This window comes from Lemur catta, chromosome 22 (genome assembly GCF_020740605.2).
Source record: "Lemur catta isolate mLemCat1 chromosome 22, mLemCat1.pri, whole genome shotgun sequence".
NCBI lineage: Eukaryota > Metazoa > Chordata > Mammalia > Primates > Lemuridae > Lemur > Lemur catta.
This window is the reverse complement of record NC_059149.1, coordinates 27,407,809-27,435,713: the sequence shown is the minus strand read 5'-3', so window position 1 is coordinate 27,435,713 and position 27,905 is coordinate 27,407,809. Positions and strand designations below refer to the sequence as shown.

The following is a 27,905-nucleotide window of genomic DNA, read 5'->3' as shown; positions in this document are numbered from 1 at the left end:
AACTTTCCTTTTCCCCCCATTGATTAATTTACTTATTAATATTATAAATGCTAACTGAATAGTATGTATTAAATACAATACATACTAATTCTTAGGAGCTACCTGTGAAGTATTCAGAAGGGTCACAATGTCTGCAGCTTATTCACTATTTCAGCAAAATAATAATAGTAATAATAGACACATGGAGTGTTAAAGCCACTGTGGAAAATGTTATCAATCATTAAATATAGGTGAAGAGTATATGGAAGCTCTTGTACTGTTTTGCAACCTTTTTGTAGATCTCAGTTTTTCAAAATATAAGGTCAAAAATATATAGCAGTTTTAATTTAAATGTTGTCAAAACCTTCACAAATATTTGAACAAAATTAAAATCAGCCTACAGATTTATCAGCACTTGAATATATTCAAATTTTATTACCACTGTAGGAATTTTACACTAGCATCTGTGCAACAGCCCCCCAGGCAGAGGGAGAACACTACACACAAATACTACACACTAATAACAGTACCACGTTTGATGAAACTGTTTCTTGATTTAGTAAACCAAGCTTGGCAAACCAGCCCACTCAACCTGAATGATTCCAATTGTAGAACACAAGTGAACTTATCACTTAGTGAACATTACAAATAATATTAAAAGGTTACATAGACTTACAAAAGTTCAGAATTTTCCCCTAAGACCATATATGTATATATAGACAGGTTCACAATATAGAAACCTATACCTTACAGCACTCTGAGGTTTTAGCAAAGCATACATTATAGACACATCCGCCACATAGTGCAATTTTATTAAGATATGAATAATAGTGCACTTAAATCCAAGAGTCACATTCAAATATATCAAGAGTACAATCAAAATACCTGGCTATTGAAATACATATTCTTTTTTTAATAAACTAAATTGTGCAAGTACAACATTCTTAGTGTAGATGGTAATCGATCTATAAGGATTCTAAACAATGGGACTTAGGGTGTACTGTGTAGAGTAATTCACCTCTCCAAAGATATGTGCATTCTAAAAGTGAAGAATTGAAGTGCATTCTGTCTTGGTCAGATAGACACAGGCAGTGTTGTACAACTCAATTTTATTACAAATCACAAACACAGTGAATCCTTAGACTTGCAGACGGTTAAACACATGGCTCTGAAAGTCAGTAAGCTCTTCCCAGGAATTACTTTTCAGGACAATGTAGTGTTTACAGTAAGCGCCATGATCCTCCACTAAATTGAGCACAAACTACTGTTCCACAGTGTCGTTCAAAGATACGACGTTAGGTTTCTTAAAAGGGAAATTTAGACAACTTTAGGCATTTTAAAACCCACTCCTAGAATTTTTGAGGGTCTCTTCTGGTTTAAAGGAAAAAGATGCTGTGAATGGTGGATTATAAAGACCAAGTGGAGGTGAAAATAATTTTATTCAAGAAAATAAAAATTAGAAACTGATACTATAGGAAATTTAGCATTTCGTATCATCTGAGAATAAATATAAATGGAGAAATCAGACTTTTAATGATTTTTAAGATGATGAAAAACATAAGAATACTATCTGGTGATAACTTATGACACCACCTGTGGGGGGGAACCAGGTCTGCCCATGGTAAAGGGGAAGATGTCACAAACCTATGCTGTCTCGACGTATAGCATAAACCTGCACCGGACACACTGCATGACTTCATTCTGTTAAATTTCAAAGCTTCCAGAACAAGGGATCAACTATTCTAAATACTGCCCCCCCTCTTTTTTTTTTTTTTTGTCCAGAAAATACCTTTCTAATAAAGAGTGCTTACAATACCCTCATGCAGTTTTCATTCATTAAATCTGGAAATGGGCAAATACCAAACCTTGATCTGAGGTGTAAAGGTCTGACAATAAGTGAACCGGATGACGGACCGAAGACTGACAAAACAGCTATTCCTGAAACCAGATAACTACAAGAGTTATGTCACTAACCAGAGTCTTCAAAATACAGCAAAATGTTACTCCTATTTTTCACTTCAAGAGACTAAGCTACTGGTCAAATCTTTTCCCTGATACTGATTCTTCACCTAACATAAACCAAATACTAACTGAATCAAAGACTAAAATCCCATTAAATTTCATCGTTTAAATGAAAAACATTAAGATTCCACCTGTAAATCAGGCCTCAAAATTAAGGTTTTAAAATCCCCCCACATGGGATTTGAAATTTATGTCTGTTATTGTCTTCCCAAGTTTTCTAAAAAATCACTTTAAAATCTTGCTTTGATGGCCCAAGTTTTCTTAGAAATAAAATACATTTATAGCTTGTTTGAAACCTACTGGATTCTACTATTTCTGCTTGTTTTCTTCCCATTCAATAAAATCAAAATAAAAAGTTTTGGCCAAACAAAGAGTTACTGGAAAATCCTGCCACCAAAAAGTTTCAGGTTTTTTTGTTCTTCTGCTTTTTAAAAAATTATTAATTTAAATTTAAGGATTCTTGTATTGCTGATAGAGAATTGTAGTGATCCTTTGTATTTTAAAAATATTTGTTGTGGGGCCTACTACATGCATCCCCCAAATAAAAACCAGCCTTCACCATAAATTAGAGACGATGACTAATATCCACGCATCGAATTATCTCTCACTTGATTGTTTCTGGCTCTTACAGGGCAACTCCCCAGTCCTGCCTTCATCCCCTTCATTCACGTTCTTAATGCCACCTTTATCAAAGGCAACTTTCCAAACTTAATGTTCAATAATTATCTTATCATGAGTGCATCCATTTTATTTATTCTTCCCATCCAAGGAAGGGTAGCTTAGTAGTGTTACTAAAAACCCTCTTCAAATTATATTGATGACATACTTATTTCTGATAGAGTTCTTGACTTCAGGAAAACCCAAATATTTGCATTACTAAATGACGCTTTTGAAAGTTTATTGATACCAACGTTTATTTTTACAACCTGTAAAGAGATCTGAGGTTTGGACAATCCCTAATTATGAACTAATACTAAAATGCAAACTTGCCAAAACAGTGAAGATTGCTGTCTCAATAAGAGGAGAAAAAGAAATTGAAGTAAAGAAGAAAAAGAGGAAAAACGCTAAAGCATGCTATTATTGTCCTCTGGCTCCAACATCAAATGTCCATCAGGAAGACAGGTATAAACTGATGGGGCAAATTCCTCCACGACCAAGAAGCTTCCACCCACGGCAGCCCTACGGCAGGGCAACATAAGCAGTGGGGATCACGTCTAAAGAAAAATCTCTAGATGGTTTTCCTGATGGGTCAATTAGTTGAGAAGAAAAAGGTTCCTTTTCATTTGTAGTCTTGAGACAAAAATAGGAAAAAAACAAAAAGGTTTCTTAAACAGACACAGCAAGCACTGTTGAGGGGCCATAAAAAAGCCAGGCTGTCTCCTCTTTCATAAAACTGAAAGAGACGTTTCCACGACACAGAGATATCAGAACACTTCTTATGCTCCTTGTCATACAACTTTCATATCCCAGATTTATAACTAAGAAAGTAAGAATAAAACTGGGCTTACAGAAGGTGGCAGGCGAATTTACCAAGAGTTTGGACTGTTGATTGTTGTCTAGCCTTTTGCTACAAGTCTCAGGAAGCAGAAAAAGGATGAAGCTTGGGCAACTGGAGACAGAAAGTACTCAGCTACTTTCTGAGCCTTCTGGATGTGGCCGTTGATTTTTTAAAAATTGTATTTTTAGCTCAATACAGAGCTCTAAAGCAGGGTTCAGAGTGGTGTGTTCTGCTCTGAAATAGTTATATACAGATGGTGTGGGAATGGTATTAAAGATTACTTGTCAACTATCCTTTTAAAGGAAAACTAGAATTGATGGTATTTGTTAAAATGAGCAGTACCACAAAACAGAAATGAACGTGGGAAGTACTGAACCACAAACATTTAGTGTTGCAGGCGTGAACAAACTAGCAGAACACGAATACAGCCATCACTATTTCTGTAACACAGAAACATTTCAGATCTGTTTCTGATGTTTAAAACACAGAGCTGCATCGTATTCGAGAACTCCTCCCCCCCGGCCCTATTTGCCTGACGCATATGGACAAACCAGCAGAGTTAAAATAAATCTGCAAAAGGCTCAGGACAACATGAAAATTTTAACCTTAGCATTAATAAACCCTTAGAATACTTACAAATAAAAAAACAATAAAATACACACACTCATGTATATATAAACCAGTGCAATAAGAACTTTAGACAAGGGCAGTGCATCTCTGGTTTACGAAAACCGTATTTGTGGCTTAATTATAACACATTAACTCTATTCTAAGTGATGGTTTGATTTTGATTTTATATCCAGTATTTTATACACATTTTATAAGTATGGTCAAAACTTGAAAAACCAATATAACAGTAACAATTCTCTATCAGTCACAAATTCCTACTTTAACTCTATATTGCACATATTTTCAGTGTCTACTGTTAAAATAAATTTAACTCTTCTTACTGTAAATAACAACTATGCCTGTTGCCCTTGTAGAAATAATTTACCTTGAATAAGTATTCAGATTTTCCTTTCTTGACGAACCAGAATGAGAATGAGTTCAGCTTTGCTAGTCCAAAACTATTTTAAAGAGAATGGCTGCTTTATGTGGCACAGATCTTGGACATGGCATGTTAAACACAAAATGCTTTGTTTATCAATCACTTCAGTTTTGAAAAACATTTCTATACTCGGAGTGTTTAAAACTAACTATTTTTTTAAACCACCAAATATTCCCTAAAGAGACTAACTGTATCCTTGGCTGGTCTACAGCACTGTCTGCAAAGTGGACAAAAGCTTCGGAGGAAACGGAGTATAACACAAATGGCATTAAATAGGTCATCTATTTCACAAAAAATAAAATGACTAGCACCTCCTTCCTGCTCCCAAGTGAAGGGGCCTAACAGGCCACATGAAACGCGAGTCATGATGGTAGTTTTCATCCTTACAGTACTGAGAAACCCATTACACAGAGGGACCCACGTCTGCAGCCTCAAGTTCAAGGCTACTGTGTAAAAGTGAACTGAAGTGTGCACGGGGAGACAGGCGGATGTAGGTCCAGGAAGGTCCTTACGGAGGGTGTGGGGACACCTTTCAGGGACTCTCCTGCATCCCATCCTCTGTTTCCAGTTCTGCCAACTGCCTCCTAAGGATATTGACTTTTGCTTGTAATTCTTTGTTATACTCAATGATGTTAACCATTTCTTCATAGGCTTCATCCAAATACTTCGAGGTTCTGTTCCAACGTAGGAAAATACCTATTGAATCCAGGAATGGGAAGCAGAAGGAAAAAAGATATATACAATGGCTTAACATTATATTTCTGGATAATATATCATTTCATGGATTATACATGCTTTTTTTCACAGCTCACATCTGTGCTTTATTCTGTTCTAAAATATATAGGAATTTTGAGATACTGAAAAGAATGCAATTGTGTCCAAGAATTACTACTTATCTGTACATGATCATTATTCTTCACAAAATGATCAAATAGATCAAAATACCATTCTGTGATATATTCACAAAAACAAGCTGTTAATTTACAATGCCATAAACTTTTCAGTTTTGCAATACAAATCATTTGTTTTTATAATTACAGAATTTTATTTAGGCCTGTAAGATCTCCTGCATGTGAAACCACTTTTACTAGAGAAGTGAGCATTACAGTAAAAGCAGAACCATATAAATTGTTATCTAAAAGCCTGAACTTCAGCACATGCACGCGCACATGCTGTCTCTCTCCTTGTTACTTGAGAGGCAGTCTTCCAATAATTATCCTTTCATTATGGACTAAAAAGAGATATTCTCCTCTACAAAGACCTGTGTTAACTACATCATGCCAAAATAATGCTTTAAAGGTATTTAAATAAGGTACAAAAACCTTCTAGGTTGCCACACATCAGTGGCTGCAAGTTCACAAAGATTTTATGATTCGTGAAAACACATTCTATAAACCAACCTGCATGGGCCCTAAGAAGTCCTTCTATATGTGCCCAAATACTACTTCCTATCAGAAAGAGAAAATAGAACCATAACCTTAAAAATTGATTGACCCGTGTTGATTTTTCTATTACATGAGCATATTATTCTTCAATACAGGAATTACTTAATATTAACGGTTAGCTATGAAGTGAATGTAAACAGCAGAGAACCACTTTAAGGCAAGAGAGTAGTCTCATTCGATGCACACACCAACCTAGGATTTACTTAATATAGCATTTCTCCCAGCTTTAGGCTGCAGAGGTGCTAACCACACACTGAAACCCTGGAGTCACAGGAATCCATCCTTACAACAACAAGGTTTCCTTTCACCAGCTAACCCCTAAACTCCCAGTGGGGTTTGGCACAAACTAATTAAATCATCCTTCGGGCCATCCAGTTCCCAATCTGGCTTTTCTCCCAAATGGCTGGTTTCTCATTTCGGTGATTGAACGTGACAGTGGCTTTTAGGTAAATTGTCCCAGAAGTCTAAAACAAGAAGGATGGCTGTTAACCTCAGAAGTACAATCTGAAATGGAGGGAAACGGCTAACGGTAGAAATGCCAGGAGGAACATGATGTGACAGCTGACATCCAGAGGAGACAGACACTGACTTGTTCTCAAACCCAGAAAGCAAAGCGATCTGAGACCCGTCTACACGAAGGGCAAATAGCTTTCTATACATGCGCCGCCTCTGAGGGCACAACGTATTAGAAAATGGTGTGACAACTGACATGTATGGCAATTCTGTTTAACTTACCAAATAGCTACTATTCTTGCGTGTATGCTTTATGCTGCTTAATACAAACATGAAGAAATATGGGCTTAATAACTTCAAAATGACTAAAAAGAAATGAAATGGTATTTTAGAATCTTTGTTTAATAAACAAATTTTAGATAGATTTTGTTTTTTAAAACAAGCTACTTAAGGGGATAGGCTTCAGTAGTCCGAAAACTTAGTGTATGTAAAATACCTACTTTAGAATAGGTTTGAAAATCAAGTATGGATCATTGTTGCATCTGAACAATGAGATACCTGCATTACTGCACTGGTGGTATTTTGTGTCCATTTACTGCAATGACCAGCCATGGAACCTTTCACAGAATGTAACAAGAACACTGTTCTTAATAAACGAAACAGATAGAAACCCTCTGGGAGGAGCTTGTAATTTATTCATATCCCAACTACCTACCAACTCTTTTATGCAAAAAGTAATGTGTTTCTTACCTAGGAAAAATAACACAGCAGTTTGTATTGAATAATCACTGTTCATTTCTCCAATGGGGACTGAAACAAAAAAGTATGACTAGGTAACTGAGTGTAAAGACAGAACCATAACCACATGGAGAAACAGTGGCAATCACACACGGTCTGAGGGGCACGTCTAGCTCACTGTCTTCAACTACTAACAGCAGCACGGACTCACAGGCAGCCGACGCAGCCCACCTGATCGCTAGAAAGTTTGCAAAGGACTCATGCTTTACCTTCCCACAGCTGAAGACTCTGCGGAGCAACTGACGGCCAGATGACGAGGTTGTTGGCTTCAAACAGAGGATTGGAGAATTTACTCAGCTCACTGGGCCGATTGACCCAGGACCAGAGAGACATGGTTTTCTGCTGCAGCTTCAACTTACATCTGATCAACAAAGAAAATGACCATGAAAGCTATTAATATATAACAACCACTATTAAATGATCCTTTTAATAGGACAATTTCTTCTCTTTATATGACAGCAGAGAGAACCTAAGGCTCTTTTTTTTTTTTTTTTTTTTTTTCCGAGACAGGGCCTCGCTCTGTGGCACAGGCCGGAGTGCCGTGGCATCATCATAGCTCACGGCAACCTCAAACTTCTCAGCTCAAGCGATCCTCCTGCCCCAGCCCCTGAGGAGCTGAGACTATAGGTGCACACCAGCACACCTGGCTAATTTTTTCTATTTTTTATAGAGATGATGTCTCACTATGTTGCTCAGGCTGGTCTCAAACTCCTAGCCTCAAAATCCTCCTCCCCCAACTCTCCAAGCAGGACTACAGGTGCAGATCAATATTCCCAGCTAATTTTTTCTATTTTCTGTAGAGACAAGGTCTCACTATGTTGTTCAGGCTGGTCTTGAAGTCCTGGCCTCAAGCCGTGCTCCTACCCTGGCTTCCCAAAGTGCTAGGATTACAGGCGTGAGCCACCACGCCTGCTCATGATTTTTAGTAGAGAAACAAATTGTTGTAAAATAAAACTATTTGTCAGAAAATTCAATCAGCATTGTAACTCTCAACAACGACAAAACAAAGACTGTTTTATAGGCTTTCACTAAGCTAACAAGAAGGATAAAACAAGAAGTTGGTCATGTCAGGTTTTGTGTCAAACCTTAATCCAGAGAATGTTACTATACACAAAAGTCTTTTGTTGTATGTGGAATTGTATTTTAATTTAAAATCACTAAGTAAAAAAAAAAAAGTTCCTAACTTTTTTGTTAGACACAAAAGTTATACATACCATATTTAAAATGGAAGTTGAGGCTAATCTCAAAACTTAAAATTTTTTAGATTTAGCTTTTAGGAAAAGTATATTACATGTACATAAAATATAGACAGATTGTCAAAGATTAAAAATAAATATGAATCTTGATATAAATACATATATAATCTACATTCCACACACAACGAAGTCTTCATAATAATCCCGAACCTCTGTAACACTCTTTATCATGGAATAAATTGCCTTGCTAGTGAAAAAAAAAAATATCAATAACAGAAAAATTATGTCACTCGTAGTTTCTCAGTGAGGGCTAAGGTCAATCACAGGCGCTTTCCCTCCCTCGCTAACAAGCACCCACCAAGGCTCTGTTTTCACATCTGAAAAGAGCTGAACAGACAGAAAAATGTAAATTTTTCTCTTTTACATTTGCTAGATCTAAAGACTAAAAATTGCTTTTTAGAACTTGCTTTTTACAGCCTTGAAGAGTCCTGAAGGGACAGCAGACAGTGGGGTGGGGGGTGAGGGGTGCAGGCGTCAGGCCCCAGTTCCTGCCCAAAACTGTATCTCAGGAGCAGAATCACTGACAAGATCACAGTCACCAGCCATAGCCTGTCTCCAAAGCAAAGGCAGCCCCTCAGCCTGTACTAAGAAAAGCAGCAGATGCAGCAGGTCACAGTGCCCTGTTAATTTGGCTACAGCCATAAGTCTTCACCCACCTTTTACAGCCCCTCAATAAAACGCCCGAGTAACTGCTTTTCTATGCCCAGCACTCTCTCCCTCTTCCACTTCTTCCCTTGCTCTTTTTCCATCTGGAAAAAGTAAAATAAACTTTCTATCCTAATCCTTGTGCGAGAACTCTTTCTCCACCCACAGTGTGTGCATTTCCATTGTGAGTTTTCCATTCTTACAATAAACAGAAGGAAAGCAGACTGGCACAGTTTAGAAAAAAATAAATTTTAACAGAGATTGAAACATAGTTCTGCGTGCAGTTAACAGGTGTAACACCACTTAGCGGGTGCAGCTGTAGTCCCAGCTACTCAGGAGGCTGAAGCAGGAAGATCACTTGAGCCCAGGAGTTCAGGGCTGCAGTGAGCTACCATCACGCCATTGCACTCCAGCCCGGGTGACAGAGGGAGACCCTGTCTCAAAAAAGTTAATAATTAAGTAATTAAATTTTTAAAAAAATTTACTATTCAACTAAATAATGCTGGCTACCAACAGTGAGGCAAACCCTGCCTTCCCCCCAGAAGCAGCCTGGAAGATGACCCGGTAAGCACCTTTACAGATCCCCCTGCTGTGAGTCTTCTAAATAAACCTATACACTTGACAGTGTCTGGGCTGTGAAGTGGGACTGTCACCCTGGGCCTGAGGACAGATTCTAAGTGTAACAGACAAAGTCTAGAGCAGGAGCAGGGAGACCCGCATCTAGGCCATACTTTTGGTGACCCACTGGCTGTGTGTCCTGGGACAGGTAGTTTAACTTCTCAGGATATTTCTTAAACCTATGAAATGAGATGGAGGGTAAAGCTGAAGTATAAAGAAGGGCTTCCTCCAGATGTAAAACACTATGAACTACAGCCACCCATTTACTCAAAGCTTTTAAATCTGTGTACGGGTGCATTTTAACCTAACAGAACAAAGTCTGGGACACGCTCTCACCTAGCACGTGACTGGCTCAGAGTAAGAATATACTTTATGTAATTTAATTTATACTTACCTGTAACCTCTTCCTTCTTATCAATAACTCTAATGCAGAACCAAATCCTGGTTCTATATTTGACTCTCTTTTCCGCGTCAGACAGGACCCGTGCTGGTGCATACCAAGGTTGGAGGGAGGCTCGTCTCACGCATGAGCGCGAAAACGCCCTCATCACGCCTATGAACTACAAAGGATCCTCAAAGCCCGGTCTCTCTTACAAAGTGACCAAAACAACTAAACATGAAATGTCCCCAGGGGGCAGTGCACTCACCTTTCACTTTCATTGTTGCCCAGAAACGTTCCAAACTGGGAGGCGTAAGCGTGCTCAAAGAGCATGATGAGGAAATGCTCATTAAATTCAAAAGAACACGGGAACTGACGAAGTATCTGCCACACACAGTCCAAGAAGAGCAGGAACACAGGCGCCTCCCACTTCTGCTTGCTGTTGCAGTAGGCCGACTGCGCGCAGCGCTGCTGGAACGGGTGGCCAGCCTGAGGAAAGGACGGAAGTGACGGTCACATCCTAGTGAGATCACCTTATAGCACGTTCTGTTAACATCAAAGCATTCATTTCCAATCACAATTATTTACTAAGTTACACAGTGAACGCACATTCGTAAATCAATGTCTGAGTTGGAGGATTTCAATCTGCTACGAAACCTTTATTTCAGTAGGCATCCGACATTACTTGAGAGCACTGTGTTGTGTTCTAGGGATAAACAGACGAACAGGCCATCGTTCCCTGACCTCAAAGAAGTCACCTTTTTTGGGGTCTAGTTCAGGAAACAGGGCATGAAGAAAATGGATCAATCTTATCTGTGAAAGAAGTTAAGGTCCCAAAGATTTCAAGAAAACAGTGACACTTAGCTGTATCTTAAAGAAAGAGGAGGATCTCACCTGGTTAGGGGAGGGGTAGGAGGGGACAAGATGAGCAACAGGCACAAAGTGCTAAAGGACACGGCCCTGTGGCTACAGCCCCAATGCTGATGCCTTTGTCTCTTACCAAGACTAAGCTTCCTTGCATTTCCCTGCATGTATCAAAGTACAGCCAACAAGAATCTGTTAAGTGAATGAGGTGCCAAGTGAACAATACAGGCAAAGAAAGATCCAGAAACAAGGGTAAGATAGATTAATTGCCCTGCAAAAAATTAAACACACAATTTAAAAATTTTAATCAATCAAAATTTCACACATTATGTCAGCTACCACCAACCAGGATCACAGTACCAATTACTAGCAGTTTCTCTACATGCCAAGTAGCTTTCTCACCTGTAGCCACTCCCTTTCTATCAGGGCCTCAAATCCTCGGATGGTCCTGCTTCTTGGTTCCAAGATGATCTGGGCCAGGGAGGTCACCTGAAGTGTGGAATCAATTCCTTCCGTCCCGTGAATCAGTATTGATGCTCCTTCCCTGATAGGAAAATGCAGAGTACAAATGGGATACTCCCGACACGGTCAAAGCAGTCTGTCAACAGCAAACATTTATTGATTACATATTTCGGTCTTATGCATTCTGCTCTGACCAGCAGAATTCAGAGTCTAACTAAGGCACGTGACAGATGAGAACTTCCCTTGGGAAAAAATAAGACTGTCATGAGTCCCAGATTTCACATGGTAAGAATCCCTTTAAGTTGTAACAAACCTCACAGAACTTTTTAGCTAAAATTTCACTCACTTTACGAAACCTAAAAGGAGACCTTGTCACAGAAGGCACCAACCTTTTCTGCTTTAATAGTTGATTAAACTTTTTTCCAACCTGGTAAACTCAGGTTAAAAAGAAACAAAATCCTCAGTGCTGTTAATACTCTGTGGTTTCCTTGCCACAGAACCTTGGTCTTTAATTCTCATATTTTATTAGCCAAATGAGTTTCTCCGAAGGCCTAAAGCAAAGAGTAATGACAACCTGGTCATCCTGACCCCAAGGGACTCGACCTGCTCTTGGTTCTATCACTAACTTACCACAGGATCTCAGCAACCCATTCTATTATCAATTTCTCTCTAACCACAAAAAATTTCTTATATATTTCCCTAAGGAAGCATCAATAAAACAAGTTGAAGTCTCAAAGAAAGAGTCATCCAACTATGTGGTGACAATACTTCTACCTACCTATTGTTTCGGTAGGAATCCCCTTCTTAAAAAGGGCATTCTAAGCTTCTGCAACAATTTATACCAATCCTCTGCCTCTGTTCCAAGTCTTCTGCCTCAAGTCTCAAGGATTAGCAACCTTTAACTGAGTGAATAAACTACAATCACTTCACACACTCCACATCACTACCGTTAGGCTTTCTCAACTTGAGACCCAGATACGATGGCACGTATCAAGTAGTTTGTAATGTCTGAGAGATGAGAAAGGATCATTTTGCTGTGTAACAAAATTACACGCTTCCTTTCACTGATACTTCAAAAGTAAGGAGGTAAATTTGGTCCTCTGAGAAGAAATTTTAAGAACTTGTTTTCATTCTTTTTCACAGCTTAAGAAAAAGAATTGGTAAAATAATAATTTAAGGGTTTTATAGAAAAAAATAGTTGCTTTAGTAATTAAAGAATCTGTGTCATAGAAGATGTGTATATGTACATGGTTCACGTTCATTCAACAAACATTAATAATCTATTAAACACCAGACTCTAGGCTCATAACTCATCAGTAACTGAATGGTGTTGGCAATCTTACATTTAACAAATGATCTGAACATGGGATATGAAACAGGCACAAACTTTAACAGGATCTGTAAACACCTGTCTGGATAAGAGCAAAGTCTAGCCAGCGGTGCGTGTGCCATTCAGGAACACGGAAATGCACCCTACCTGTCGATGCACTGGGCTGCCAGGCAGGCGGTTGTCAGAATCTCTTTGATGTGAGTCAGCCAATTAGAGGCCTCCAGTTTACTGAGCCACCGGTCCATGTTATGTGCTTGCTCGTTACAAGCTTCCACGAGTTTGATTAAGCTCTCCTGAAGAATGTGGTATCTTTGAAAAATAAGAAAAACAAAGTAAAAAGTTAAAAAAGAAAACAGGATGTAGAATGATAAAGGAAGAAACCAAACCAAAAATTCAGCCTCTAATATAGCCAAGAGCAAAAGTAGTTCAAAATATTAATACTATAAAAATATTTACCCCACCATACAGTAACTTGAGGATTAAGGCTTAAAAAACTAACATTTGAACACTGTTGCAAAGATACTTAAAATGCCTACGGTGCTAACCTGTTCCTCATCTGAAAAGATTAAACCCAGTTCACGTAGCTGGATTATCTGACGAGGAGAGAGGGCCAGAGCCCTGCGTTTTGTAGATTACATCTACAATCCTATTCCCACTGATCTAACACTAGACACACGGCACCATCAGCGGTGATACCCCAAACCAGCTTGGATCCCACTGTTGTTTAGCTCCAGCTCCCTCCCACCCACCCAGAAGCACTCAAACACCTCCCACTTAAAGCATAAACAACAGAATGTATAGGTTGAGAAAACAGGAGGAATATGTTTTGGAGATCTACTGTACAAGATGGTGATTACCGTTAATAACAATGTATTGTATGCTTAAAAATTGCTAAGAGCATAGATCTTAAATGGTCACCAGATATGTTAATCAGCTTGATTTAATCATGTCGCAATGTATGCATATGTCAAAACAGTACACTGTACATCATAAATATACATAACTTCTGTCAACTAAACCTTGGTAAAGCTGACTTAAAAAACCCTGAAAATCCAAGACACAATAAGATGTCCAGCCAGTAACTGACCCTAAACTAATGTGCAGGTTCATTTGAGCACTTTGACTTTTGGGACAGCTAAGGACTTACCCACTCTAAATAGCTTCAAATAAGAGTCCTAAATACACTTTATCAATCCGCTCATGTACTGATGGGCACTTGGCTTATTTCCACATCTTTGCAATTGTGAATTGTGCTGCTATAAAAAAAAATGGTGAACTAGTAGCGCTTGTATTAACCTGGATGGAACTGAAGACCATTCTTCTACTAAGTGAAGTATCACAAGAATGGAAAAACAAACACCACATGTACTCACCATTAAATTGGAACTAATTGATCAGCACCTGTGTGCACATATGGAAATAACATTCATTGGAAATCAATCAAGTGGGAGGGGGGACAAGGGGATGGGTAAATGGGTGATGGGCACACTTAAAACTTTGACTCAAATGGTACAAAAGCGATTTATGTAACCAAAACGTTTGTATCCATTAATATTCTGAAATTAAAAAAAAAAAGAAGAGGAAAAAACAGAAAAGAGTCTTACTATCTCTGGAATCTTTTACCTCTCAATGGACTTATGAATTCGCCTCCACTGAGGATAATGAGCTTCTTGTTCAAAGCCGCCTCCTTTGGCTCTAGCTTGCTGAGCCACGTTTAGAGAGCGGGTGTCAATGATGTAGCCTCGCTTTCCTGCCCTGAGGGTAGCATTTATGAGCTTCTCATCTTCCTTGCACCTCCTCCCATTCGTGCCAGTGAGTGGCTGGCCACTTCGCATAATTACCTAAAAGCATAATACAGCGGAAAATTCAATAGCAGTTGCTTTTAAAGCTTCTGAAAACAGAAGATTAAGGTATCTCAAAAACAACTGTGTGACATTTTGGAGATGGATATGATCTGAAAACAAGAAAATATCGGCATGCAGTGACAACAGTTAATGACTGTAAAAGAGAAAAGTCATACTTTTACACAATTTTTCTGCCTACTACCTCAAAATACTTCCACATGATAAATTATATCACCTCTTTAAGAACAAATACTGTAATTCATTTAGTCTGGGAATCAAATGCCCAGCAGTCCTGGCCCTGTAATGAAGATAATAATGGCCTATGAGCCAAAAAAACTAGACTTCAACCGCACACACATAGGGTCGGCAGGTTTTAGCAAGAATTATAAATAGACAAGTCACCAATGGCAAAATTTAAAAGGTCACACACTATTCTTCTCATTTGGGGAATCATTTTCAATACTTCAAAAGGTGCTTGTCCATTATTTATTCTCCAATGGTCTCTGCCACCCTTTTCAGCATCCCAGACTTAACCATTTGTCTCCAAAGACTACCTGACCAACCACACATTTTGAAAGATTTGCTTTTGAAATCTTTTTTTAAAAACTCAGTATCTATTATACTAATCTCTTCCCTGGTCAGTGGTTTAGAGTTATTTCAAGAGACCATCATGATATACTATTATCTTAGCTACCCTGACCTTTAATATGACCAAGAAAGGTTACCCAGAGGATGACAACGGTTACCTTTCAGACAGCACCTACCATTCCAATAGATACAACACTGTATTTAATATCAGTTGTTAAAATGCTTTATAACAAATCCTTCTGAAGAGCAATTCTACTGAGCAAGCCTAATGCCACAGTAGTAAATTTTTAAGCATCTTTCTATCCTAAATATCCATTATTTGACAAGTTACCAGGGGAAAAAAGGAAAATGGAAGATAGCTATAACTCATCCACTAATTTATTAATGATTTCAAAATGAGAAGCAGAGTTTATTGACTGACAAAATGAGAGGGGAGAAAGAGATTTAGAAAGTACTTAGGAAATGAATACACAGCGAGCCTTTGCCTGTGCAATCTTGACTCCTGTGTTTACCAAAGTTGTGACTAAATGACATTTGTCACTCTTCTCCCTTTGAAAATAAAAATGTCTGCTCAATTCACCTTTCACACATTATTCTGGGCAGAGAAATTTCTCATTTTTCTACCTTAAGAACGCTGCTGTAAGCATTATATACACACTGGCTTCCTTTGCACAGTGTCCTGAAAATAAATCTATCTGGGCTTTTCTAAGGTTGGGAAGGATCGTGGAAAGAATTCATAGTCTTATCTTCAACACAGAAGATACCCTTTCCTGATTCTCTGAAGTTTACACGAAGGAAGTCCTAGTGGGAAAGATGTGGCCAATCACTACAGTGAACAGGTACATAGAAAATTGACACTTCTAAGAAAAGATCAAGCAGCAGAACTCGACACTTACCATTCCGTTTTTTTTATGATAATAGCTCAGTACCGGGAAGCGCCCCCCATGTCGAAATGTAGCTACCTTCCGAAGAGCTTCATCATCAATGGATTTGGGGACTATGACGATTGGTGGGTATGAGGGACAGACAGCAAATTCCTTATTGACATAGCTTAGCCTCCACTCACTGGTCTGAAAAAACACAAAATATCTGAAAGCTAAGCAAGTAGCTCAATGTCAAAAAATAACCTGAAAAATTTAAAAAGACCTTAGAGATCAACTTTCACTGATGAAGAAGCCATTGTATAAAAGTATACAATATAAAATTATCAAATGACAACTTATTTTAAACATCAGAACTGAAAACTGCAAAAAGCTTTTTAAAGTAAAAAAAAAAAAAAAAAATCAAATTTCAACATGTTCCTGCAAATCTGAGTTGGCCAAACACACCTGCCATAGTTTACAGTAGGGAGGATAAGCTGAAAAGTACGTTAGATGAACTATAAGAGTATTGTTTTTAAAATGCTTTCATAAGATACAATATCAAATTTTTTCACTTTTTAAAGTTATTTGTTATCAATTTTAAAAGATAGTTTCTAAAAGACTTATTACCAAAAAAGTGGTTGCCTACTTTCTGCTGACCCATCCCAATGCCCTTCTCCCAAAGGCAACCATTTTCCACCTTTTAAAATGGTGTTTAATTTCATTAAACAACAACATTACACTGGTATTTCTTGAGTTTCCACTACTGCATATTATTTACTGATTTCCTGCTACTCTAGAGAATGATGTGACTCTCCACCGATCTGCAATGCCATTCTGTCACATTGCAAGTTTCCAAATGTGCAGGGCTCTCTATGCAAATATACAAATTGCTTAAACAATTAACCTAAACCCAAAAGGAAACGCCTAGTAGAAAAAACCATTGAATCTAAGTAAAAGTAAACATAGGTAGGATCTCTTAATGTGAAAAGATGAAGGAAATTTACTTTATTTCATTAGTAACTTTAGTCTCAAAAAAGCTAATGCAACTTTAGGCTACCTTTAAGTATTAGTAATATTAATAGTTCCAAGCTACACTAAATGTTATGGGTACCATATTTTAAGAGAAATGACACATTTCTCAGAATGCAGCTTTGCCATTAAGCAACGTATGAGTGTATACACTTCTTTTAAGCATGGATGAGTCAGCTTCACCTTTCAGTCCTTCAAAAGGAAGTGATCACTTTCACACGTACAATAAGGTGATGGGGTTATTTCTCATTATCCATAGTTCTCAAAAGGTAACTCACAGCTGAGGAATAGAGCTCGAACTCCTGCTCAGGAAGGAACGAGTGCCAGCCGTCCTCTACCACTTCGAACATGGGCCGGTAGAAGAAAGGATACATCAGAGTGATGGAGTCCAGGGTAGACAATGCCTAGGGGCAGAAAGAAAAGACAGGAGGGAAAAAGGAACATACCACAGTTTGAAACACATTCTAACTCACAATTGGTTATTAAGCAAATATGGCCTAATAATGATGGGTACCCAACATAGTTCTCTAACATTGCGTTTGTCACTCCATACAATTGTAGTCTTACTGAAGCTAATTTCCAGGCTTCCAGCATCTAACAAGGCACCGACACAAAACATACACTTAACAAGTGTTGACTGAATGAGAAAAGAACAAAAAGATGTACACACCAATTTTGGAAGAAAAATGAAATAACTCTCCTTGACACAATTTAATAAAGCTTAATGAAAAGGTCCAAGTATTGCTGGGGATCAGAGAACATCTAGTTTTTGGTTAGTCAGTAAGGTCGTGGCTCAAAATCCAGTTATTAGCTGTATAAACATATGTAAATTATTTTAAATCAAGGTCTCAATAAAAAAGACTGACATAGGTTAGTGGCCAAGAGTCAGACTGCTGGACTCAAACTCCACATCCTAGCTGTGCATCAGCAGTTAAGTAACGTAACCATTCCATGCCTCGATTCCCTCAACTCTGAGACGGGGCAATGGCGGAACCGCCTTCATAGGGTTGCTGGAGCATTAGGAGATACAATGTATGCAACAGGCTTAGAACAGTGCCAGGCACAAAATAAAATCTAAAATAACTTTCTCTGTTTATATGCTCCATACATGTAGAAACCCCATCAGTGTTCAGTTCCTCCCTTCCTAGAGTGATGTTCCACTGGTCAGGTGTCATCCTATCTTTCTGCTACACTAACCCACTCTGAAGTTGGGACAATAACTCTACTGTCCCAAAATGAGCCATGTTTCTTGGAGCGCGTGAATTCTGGGTAACAGAATGGCAGGGACGCCCGACTAGACGGGAGCAACAGACACAACACGCTCCGTCACCGGGCAGGTTCATCCCTCTGGCAGGGACTTACGGAAAAGAGTATTTCCGTGGCTGGACAAGACGGGCACCAAATCAATCAGCATAATTCACACTGCAGTAATTATGGAGACTCACCTGTAGGTGAGGAGGTGAAACAACAGCACGCTACTGGGAGGTGACGGTCTCAGAACCAAACCGAATGGACCCTCAGAATGAAGTTACCACAGGGGATCGGGTCACAGAAGGATCAGGCTCGCAAAAGCACGGGCCCATGACTTATTCAGTAATAGACTGGACACACACTTCAGCAGTTTAACAAAAACATCTCCACCCAAAGTTATTTTTCTATCTGACTATACATCATGAAGCCTTCCCCCCACCAGCTCATAAAACAGAAAATATGGAGTAGCATGGCTATATAATCCATTATCCACTTCTACATACATACATTAATATCTTTTTTCCACTTCTATATAGTCTTTGGCTGCCAATCACACCAAACAGAAGCAGAACAGTCAGATATGGATGTCCGACCTAGGTCAGCGCTGCCATTGGTCAGTGCCACCACTATTCTAAATGCAAGTCAGCAGCCACTCTGACAGGCAATAGGCATTCATATTTTGACTTGCAATTATCACTAGAGATAGGTCTTTTCCTTTAAACACATTAATGCTGAGAAAACTGAAAACATTTCAATTCCAAAAGGCAGTTGAAACTACACAGAAAAAAGCTTCATCAGAATTCTTGCTACAATTTGGAAAACTGAGCACTTGCCAGTTATTCTTCCAATGGGATTCTAAGAGTGGCAGCAGAATGTATTTGGGTGTACGAATTCTTGATTACAAAGAACAGTTCAGGCCAGGCACCGTGGCTCATGCCTATAACCCTAGCACCTTGGGAGGCTGAGGCAAGAAGATTCCTTGAGGCCAGGAGTTTGAGACCAGCGTGGGCAAAATAGTGAGACCCTGTCTCTATAAAAACAAAACAAAACAAAACAAAACAAACAAACAAACCCAAAGAACAGCTCAACTACGCTAAGTGAGAAGTTCACTTATTACTCCTAAAACATGTCAAGATGTATTCAGGGGAGGGTAAGGGATGGAGGGAGGGACTGTGTCCCAGGAAAAGTCTAGAGGCCAGGTTCACTATGTGTATTCACCGTGCTGTAAACCACCTTATAGATGACTGGTCACAAAGGCATAAGAAGAAAAATGTGGACTAGTCAGTGAAAATCCAACCTCATAACTGAAAAACAAACAAAAAAGCACATGCTCAACTGAAGTGGGCCAGTAGCCTCTGCCAAATGACGGGATATTATTGTAATTTATCAATCTAGACAGAAACCACACGCTTTCTCACTAAAGTTAAAAAATCAGGCCAAGTCAACATAACTCAATAATTCCCAATAATGGATGTGTAAGACAAACAGTTCAGTTCACCTTCTCATTTCCTTAAGTAAAATGCAGCAAAGGCAGAATAAACATGTTACATGCCATTATTCAGTACCGCAACAGTTATTCCTCTATTTCTCTATCCCTATTTAAAAATCAAATGAAATCCTAGTTACAGAAATTTAAGACTTTCTACTCCTTTTAAATGGCTAAGCCAATAGCTTTTTCTTTGTGGACACAAAGCCCAGATTAATCAGACAAAAAAAAAATCAATGTGTCTCTATATTTAAAAAATGCTGTAAACATAAGGTTAATTGACATAATTTGGTGACAGTGATTTAAAATAAGGCAATTTAAAATTAAGTGCATACCAAAATAGAAAGAAAATAGTATGAACTCCTCAATTTAAATTTTAAATTATTCAAGTAAAGTTTTCTATTATTTGTAATCTGAACCGATAGTTAATATTGTTTATATAAATTTAAAGCAAATACTTCCTGTCTTATGCAAGCTGATATATGGAAATTCAGATTTACTAAAAACAAGCAAAAGACTAAAACCATTGGTGATAGCTGATTTAGAAAAGAAATAACTTAAAAAGTCCCACCATATATACACAATGGAATATTATTCAGCCTTAAAAAGGAAGGAAATTGTCATGATTTACAACATTGATGAGCCATGAAGATACTATGCTAAGTGAAATAAGCCAGTCACAAGAAGACAAATACTATGATCCTCTTATATAAGATATCTAAAGTAGTCAATTCAGCAAAACAGAAAGTAGAATGGTGGTTATCGTGGACTGGGGGAGATAGAAATGGCGAGGTGTTGGTTAATGGGTACAGAGTTTTGGTTTTGCAAGATAAAAAAGTCCTGGAGCTCTGTTGCACAACAATGTGAATACACTTATTATATACTATTAAACTGTACACTTAGAAATGGTTATAGCCTAAATTTTTTTTGAATAGGGTCTCGCTCTGTCACCCAGGCTGGAGTGCGATGGCACAATCATAGCTCCCTGAAGCCTTGAACTCCTGGGCTCCACCGTGGCTGGCTAATTTTTTAATGTTTTGTAGAGACAGGGTCTCACTATGTTTCCTAGGCCGGTCTTAAACTCCTGGTCTCAAGCGATCCTCCCACCTCAGCCTTCCAAAGTGGTAGGATTATAGGCATGAGCCATCAAGCCTAGCCATAGATTGTAAATTTTAAGTTATGTGGCTTCCTAACCACAATTTAAAAAAATGCCTCACCATAAAAGTGTACTAAATGACAGAAGACCCTCACATGGTAGCTGCTATTTGCCAAGTATTATACTAAGCATCTACATACATCAACTAATATAATTCTTACGATAGCCCTAAAAGGCAGGTAACATTATCCTCATTTTATAAAAAGTAGGAAGCTAATTGTCAGAGACGTCAAGTATTTTACCAGTGCTCACAAGTGACCAAATAGTAAAATCAAGAATCAAACTGTGCTATTACAAAAGGAGTCAATAATTACATTGTAATATATTATTAATATTAATATTTCTTCTCAAATTTCTAGGATTGCATTACAAAAGATATACTAGAATATTCAAGAAAAACAATTCCAATTCTAGCTGCTAATCTGGTAGAAAAGCAAACACTGTGCTCAATTAGCTCTCACCAGTGGTTTTCAATGTCTCTGAGGAAGCCCTCAGTGGGCAGGTGGGAAAGGTCAAATCAATGAGAGCTTCCCCCCAGTCAATACCTGCCCATCATAACATGATCAAAACCAATTGTATCTGCATCTGTTTTACTGGTTTAATAAAACAATGGAAATTCCATAAAGCCATTAGAATGAAATTCTATGGAATTCCAAGCAACTCATGGAATTGGGGTTACTCACATAAATGAGTAACAGTAAATGCTGCTCTAAGTCAACAACATTGCACTACACTCATATAGCAGTGAATCAGAGTAAGGCTTTTCCTATCAGTTTTCAGTGTCTGAGTCAGAGAACATGACCAAATATCTAATGAAGAAACATCAGAGCTGCACTGAGTCACAATATAACCCGTCAGATTTTGCCTCCAAAATACTTACCTCAATGGAACTGGCTATATTCAAACATTCCTCCATTCCAGGAATATCCAACTGTATAATTCGAAAATCTTTACATTTTATGATGATGGTACCCAGTGATCCCACGAATCTGCAAGAAATTACAAATCATGCTTAGGAACACATATATTCTGAACTTTAAATATATGATTATGTCTTTGAAAAGAGAATGTAGCTGTAATCACTATCTTGTATTCAACTTTCGTCTCCCTAATTAGTCTAATTAGGAGACAAGTCTGCATCATCAAAATGTGTGCCGTAAATTATTTATAATATATGTATTTTTTTAAATTTCAGATACAAAAAGTAATTCACATTCGTCTCATTCTTTTAATGGAGATTATTTGGGGCCTTACTTCAAAGAATATAAAAAAAGTATTTAACATATTCTATCATTTTGATAGAAAATACACATCACACTAACACCAGTCAGTGCTAGCTATATTACTATCAAAGTAGGTAATGAGGAATATTATTACCAGGCATAAAAGCTTTTCCTAATGCCAAAAGAGTCAATTCATCAATAAGACATAACAATCCTAAATGTATGTGCACTTAATAATAGTTTCAAAATAAAGCATAAAGCAAAAACTGATAGAACTAAAAAGGAGTCATTCCACAATTATAGTCAGGTTTCAATACTCTTCTCTCAATAATTGATAGAACAAGAAGTCAGGAAATACTGAAGATTGGAACAACACTAACCACCAATTTGACCTAATTTTCTTCCATCAGAATTTGATAGTTTTAACCTTCATTTTTAGGTCTTTAATTCCTTTGGATCCTACCTTTGTTTTAAGTGCGATAAGAACTCAACTTTGTTTTTCTCCATAGAGCAAAACAAAGAGATACCATTTCACAATCTTCAGACTGGCAAAAATTAGAAAGACAATAATACCAAATGTTGGTAAGAATCTAGAGCATTAGGACTCTCCTACACCATGGTGGGAAAGCAATCTGGAATAGTCACTTAGGAAAGCAATTAGTTTGTGCAATTAGCTCAATCCTGTCCCAAGCACAGTCTCAGAGAAACTCCTACACGAGCCTATAATGGGACACAAAAGAGTATGTTTATCAGAGTTGCTTGTGATAGCAGGGAGTTGGGGGTTATCTAAAAAAGTCTGATAAGTAAAATGTTTTAGCAGTGAAATGAATGTACATACAGCAATATGAAGAGATCTTGAAACAGAGTATTGAGTCAAAATGCTAAGAAATAGAATAGAACAAGATCTACGACATAATCCCAATCAGGTAAATGAAATTCACAGACGCATCGCGCACACACCCACACCCACACACAGCAGTGCTATTTATTTTATAGCAACACTTAACACGGTTGCCTCTAGGGATTGTGGATGAGGTGGGAAATGGGAGTGAAAATTAGGATGAAGAATAAGATAAAAAAAAGAAGAAACCTTTTAATGAATCAATTGTGAAAATGATGAGTCATCAACTAAGTAGGATTAACTTTCTGCATCTGAGATCCATAAAAAAATATATAGGTATAATTATAAAACTTGTGCCAGGCACAGTGGCACGGACCTGTAATCTCAGCTTCTGGGAGGCTGAGTCGGGAGCATCGCCTGAGTCCAGGAGTTTGAGGCTGCAGCGAGCTATGCAAAGTGAGACCCTCTCTCTTAAAAAAAAAAAAAAAACAAAAAACAAACTTGTGGACAACACTGTGTGCTAAAAGGATCAAATAAAATGATGTAAGCAATGTATATGAGAGTGTTCTCTAGACTTGCAAAGCATTATTCAAATATAAGTTACTGCTCGATACGAAATTCTCTTCCTCTTATGTGGCAGAACTGAGGTCCAGAGAGGTTAAGAAGCTTGCCCAAGGGCACCTATCTAATAAGAGGCAGAACTAAAGTCATCCTTAATGACTTTCTCGCTCACCCCATCCACAATTCATCAGCACGGCACGGCAGCTCAATCTTCAAAATACATCCCAGATCGGACTGCTTGTGACCATGCTACTGCTTCCCGCTAAGTCACCACCAGCTTTTATCTGAACTACTCCACAGTCTCCTGGACTGGACTGCTGCTTCCACTCTTGCCCCTCTGCGATCCACTTCCTGCTAGCAGCCAGAATCATCTTCTAAAAACTCTATCAGCTGCTACTTCCTTGCTTTCAACGCTCCAAGGGCTCCCAAGACAAGCAGCATAGCCTACCAAGCCCCCCAACCCCAGTCTGTCTGGCCCAGGCCCTCCCTCTGCTCACTGCACTCCAGCCACGCTGGCCTGTCTTCCCTGCCCATGCCAAGCACATTGCTGTCTCAGAGTCTTTGCATTCACTGTTCCTCTGGCTGGAATGTTCTTCCTCCCTTCATTCAGGTGTCACTTACCTATTCAAATGTCACTGTCTTCTCTGAAATCCTCCCAGCACTATCCATCTCCTCTTCCTTCATTTTCGTTCCTGGCACTTACCACCTCACACTGTCATATGTATACTTATTTGTTGATTCATTTGATTGTCCATCTCCCCTGCTAGTTCCTGAGCAACCTTCGTCACCACGGCTCTCACAGAGCCCAGATGGTGCTCGGCACATATAACACAGGTGGAAGTAAATATGTCTTAAAAGCAACAACTAAGCCATCTGACCACTTCACTTGTGCCCTTTCCGCTGCACCATGCTGCCTCCCAGGAAACATTAAGTGTGTGTGCAGTTTGTCATTTCTCCCGTAATAAATTAAAAGGTCCATGTCTTACATGCCTTCTTTATGCCCTACAAAGCCCAGCACCTAGTAAATGCTAGGTAAATATGAGGAAATGAATGAGTGAAAAGTAGCCATAAAAAGAGGTAAATAAGAAAGAAAAGAGAGTTGATGGTCACATACAGACTACTAATTTGGATTCTACACTGACCAAGTGGTCAATCCTTTTGTTTACGATGTGTCTATAGGCATTTCAAAGGAGATAAACTGAATCAGATGTGAGTCCTGGCTTCAAAGAGCTAATATATATGTACCTGTTAAAATGCAAATTTGAACATATGCTTATGAAAAAGGTATAACTAAAGAGCTGCAGAATTTCAAGGTGAGAGGAATTACTTCCAGTTACAGGACTGACGTAAGAATCCATGAAGGTGGCGGCTAAACTGGCTCAAGTGAATATGGACAGAGGGGTAACAGTGAGACAACAGCCTATGAACTCCCGAAAGACGAGAACTGTGAATACATTTTATTCATCTTGGTGTCTCTTTAATGCCTCACAAAATGTCTGGAACATAAAGGCACTCAATAAATGTTTAACAAACTTGGGAGAAGCAAGGCATTCTAGTAGAAAGAAGAAGTCAGTAAAATACAAAGATGAGAGAACTCGGGACGTATACGAGCAATAAATAGTGGGGACTGGCTAATAAAAAGGGTTCATGAAAGGAAACGCAAGAAGGGTTCAGGAAAAGGAACGGCAACAAAGTGAAGAAAGTAGGTTGGAGCCAGAACACGGACTGACAGGTTTAGACTTTATATCTCGTGCAGGCCATCAGAGGCCACTGAAAACTTTACACAGCAAAAGGTGATTTGAAGGGTCTAATAAGAGCCCTCTGCTTGAAAAATAAATAAATAAATCTACCACTGCTTCACCCAAACTGCTCGAAATTCTACCATTAGAAATTATTTTAATTTAAGGCATATCCTCTCTAGGAATTTTCTGAATATCCAAATTCTCCCGGGAGGCAACATAAAACATTGCTGTCATTCATCCATAGTTTAGCATTAATTGGATAATCAATTCGCCTTCTCCTGGTTAGGGTACACAGGGCCATTGAGGAGATAGGAATTCTGACTGTAGATGAAAGTGTAACTTTTTTACTTTGAGACACTGCCTTGGGAAGAAAAAAAGTCTGGAGTACAAAAAAAAAAAAAGGGTTAATTATAGCTTTCCTTAAAAGCCAACCCTGTTCTTTCCAAAAGCAGAAGTGAGTAAAGATGAGGTGAGGGCCCGAGCAGGGCTGGGCTCGGTGGCTCAGGCCTGTAATCCCAGCACTTTGGGAGGCTGAGGCAAGAGGATTGCTTGAGACCAGGAGTTCCAGACCAGCCTGCACAACATAGCCAGACCTTGCCTCTACAAAAAATTTAAAAATTAACCAGGCGTGGTGGCGCACACCTGTGGTCCCAGCTCTGAGGCTGAGGATCCCTTGAGCCCAGGAGTTTGAGCTAAGACGGCGCCACTGCACTCCAGCCCAGGCAACAAGGCAAGACTCTGTCTTAAAAAAAAAAAAAAAAAGAGAGAGAGAGAGAGATAAATAGAAGACATTATAATCTTCCTCAATGGGGGGAAGTATTAAACTGATGACCCAGAAGGTAAGAAATAAGCAGAAATATGACAAACTGAACATTTTTGAGGAAGAAAACGTGGGTTCGTGGCATGTAGACACTCCGAACCACATAATGAGCTCTTTGAGTTTTCCTCAAAGTGGTAAATAAAAACTTCACCTAAATCATATCTAATCACAACTTCGTGAACGGTGCAATCAGTTGCGATTCAATGAATATGATGGGGCAAGAAGAAGAAATTTAAAAAGAAAATGTTGAAAATCCACCCAAATGGTGGTATGCACCAAAATGATCATCAGGACGGGAACCACGTGATAACGCTGAGCACTCCGACCAGACTGCACAGAACCCAGGCATCCCATCTGCACGGCTTTCTGCTTCCTAAAACTCCAAACCTGAGCCCAGGCCAGACACGGCTCATTTTGCCGGCTAGCTGCGACACTAGGAAGCGTGTCCTCGGGACCCCGCCGCAGGACCCCGGTGGGATGGGCACTCACCGCTTGTCGATGGCGTCTATGTTTGAATGGAGGAGCCACAGCTCCTCCGTGTTGTCCTGCCGGGAGGACAGGATCAAGTGGTGGCCGGTCAGACACAAGGTCCCCTCGACGGCCGGGTAGAAAGGCCGGTGCAGCACCACATTGTCCACTCGCGGGGTCTTGATCAGCTCCGCGAACTCCATGTCCCCCCAGCGGCCGGGGCCAGGGGGCCGCCGAGCGCCGGAGGAGCGGGGCGGTTACGCCGCCGCAGGGCGGAGAGTGACCCCGCGCCGGGCCGGCCGGGGGGCGGGGCGGGGCCGGGCGGGGCGGCTGGGCCCCGGGCCAGGGTGGGCGCGGCGAGGCCTGCGGCCCCCGACACCGGCCGCGGGAAGTCCCGGGCGGGGGCTGGGGCAGCCCCGGCGTCTCTCCCGCACCGCCCGGTCTCCCAGGCCCAGGCCGCGGCCGCAGAGAACGCCGCTGTCACCCGGGCACCCGATCGCGCGTGGGCGGGCTGCGGGCAGGGGGACGAGGCTGCCGGAGGGCCGGCTTCCAAGCCCCAGCCGCTAGCGACTCCTGGCGGAAGTGGCTGCTCGCCGGGCGGCCTGGAGCTACTGCGGGCGGAAGCGGCGGAGCTCGGAACTCGGAAGACGCGAGAGTCAGGCCCGGAAATTGGTCCGCGCCTAGGTCCGTTGGAAATGCCTCCGGAGACACAGCCGGACCCGAAGATTTGTGTTCCTACCAGGACAACGCCTTTCTTAGTCCTCCAGCCCTCCCGCCGCACCCCGCACCCCCTCCAAATATTCCTCATCAAAAAGGCCCGGGAAGACGGGACGACGAGAGGACCCTGTCTTGCCTCCCTCCACTTGAGTGGTATCCCCTCCAACGGCTCTTCAGCGCGTGGAGTGCCCTAAATGGTGACGACTTGTACGCATTCGCCATGAAGAGGTGGCCATGCGTGGGATGGAAGCTGTGAGTGTGACCCCGGAGAAGCTGCCAGGGGTAATGGATGGACCCAGGGCCCCGCCTCGGACTCTCAAGAGCGCCGCGCCACGAGGTGTGACCTTGAACAAAGGAGGACAACCATAAAAAAGACGCGTGAGAGGGACCTAGGTAGATGTAGATACAGTGCACAGAAGAGGAAGTGATTAATCTTCTCCTATAGGGACACCCAAGTGACTGGCTAGAGGCCACCCAGTTAATCTGTAACAGCGCCTGAACTTCCACCCGCATCTATGA

General features: G+C 40.0%; 1 protein-coding gene and 1 non-coding gene across 2 annotated transcripts; both read right to left on the bottom strand.

Annotated features, from left to right (window-relative positions):
• Positions 1 to 389: 389 nt before the first annotated feature.
• Positions 390 to 26,980, bottom strand: MTMR9 (myotubularin related protein 9). The gene is made up of 10 exons (XM_045535595.1): positions 26,691 to 26,980; positions 21,895 to 22,003; positions 17,400 to 17,525; positions 16,126 to 16,299; positions 14,421 to 14,638; positions 12,945 to 13,106; positions 11,408 to 11,549; positions 10,410 to 10,630; positions 7,453 to 7,604; positions 390 to 5,243 (listed from the first exon to the last, which is right to left on the bottom strand). The coding sequence occupies exons 1-10, from the start codon at positions 26,870 to 26,872 to the stop codon at positions 5,080 to 5,082; spliced, it is 1,650 nt and encodes a 549-aa protein (XP_045391551.1). The 5' UTR covers positions 26,873 to 26,980; the 3' UTR covers positions 390 to 5,079.
• On the bottom strand, positions 10,232 to 10,333 carry LOC123626763. The gene has a single exon (XR_006731000.1). It is a non-coding gene; the product is annotated as a small nucleolar RNA U13 (small nucleolar RNA).
• Positions 26,981 to 27,905: the final 925 nt, after the last annotated feature.

What these genes read in the sequence shown, in the direction of transcription:
- MTMR9 (XM_045535595.1), bottom strand. Translation starts at nt 26,872, where the DNA reads ATGGAGTTCGCGGAGCTGATCAAGACCCCGCGAGTGGACAATGTGGTG. An exon ending in ATATAGCCAGTTCCATTGAG is followed by an intron (nt 17,526 to 21,894) that starts GTAAGTATTTTG and finishes TTCTGCCCCTAG; the next exon opens with GCATTGTCTACCCTGGACTC. An exon ending in TCGAGCTCTATTCCTCAGCT is followed by an intron (nt 16,300 to 17,399) that starts GTGAGTTACCTT and finishes GTGTTTTTTCAG; the next exon opens with ACCAGTGAGTGGAGGCTAAG.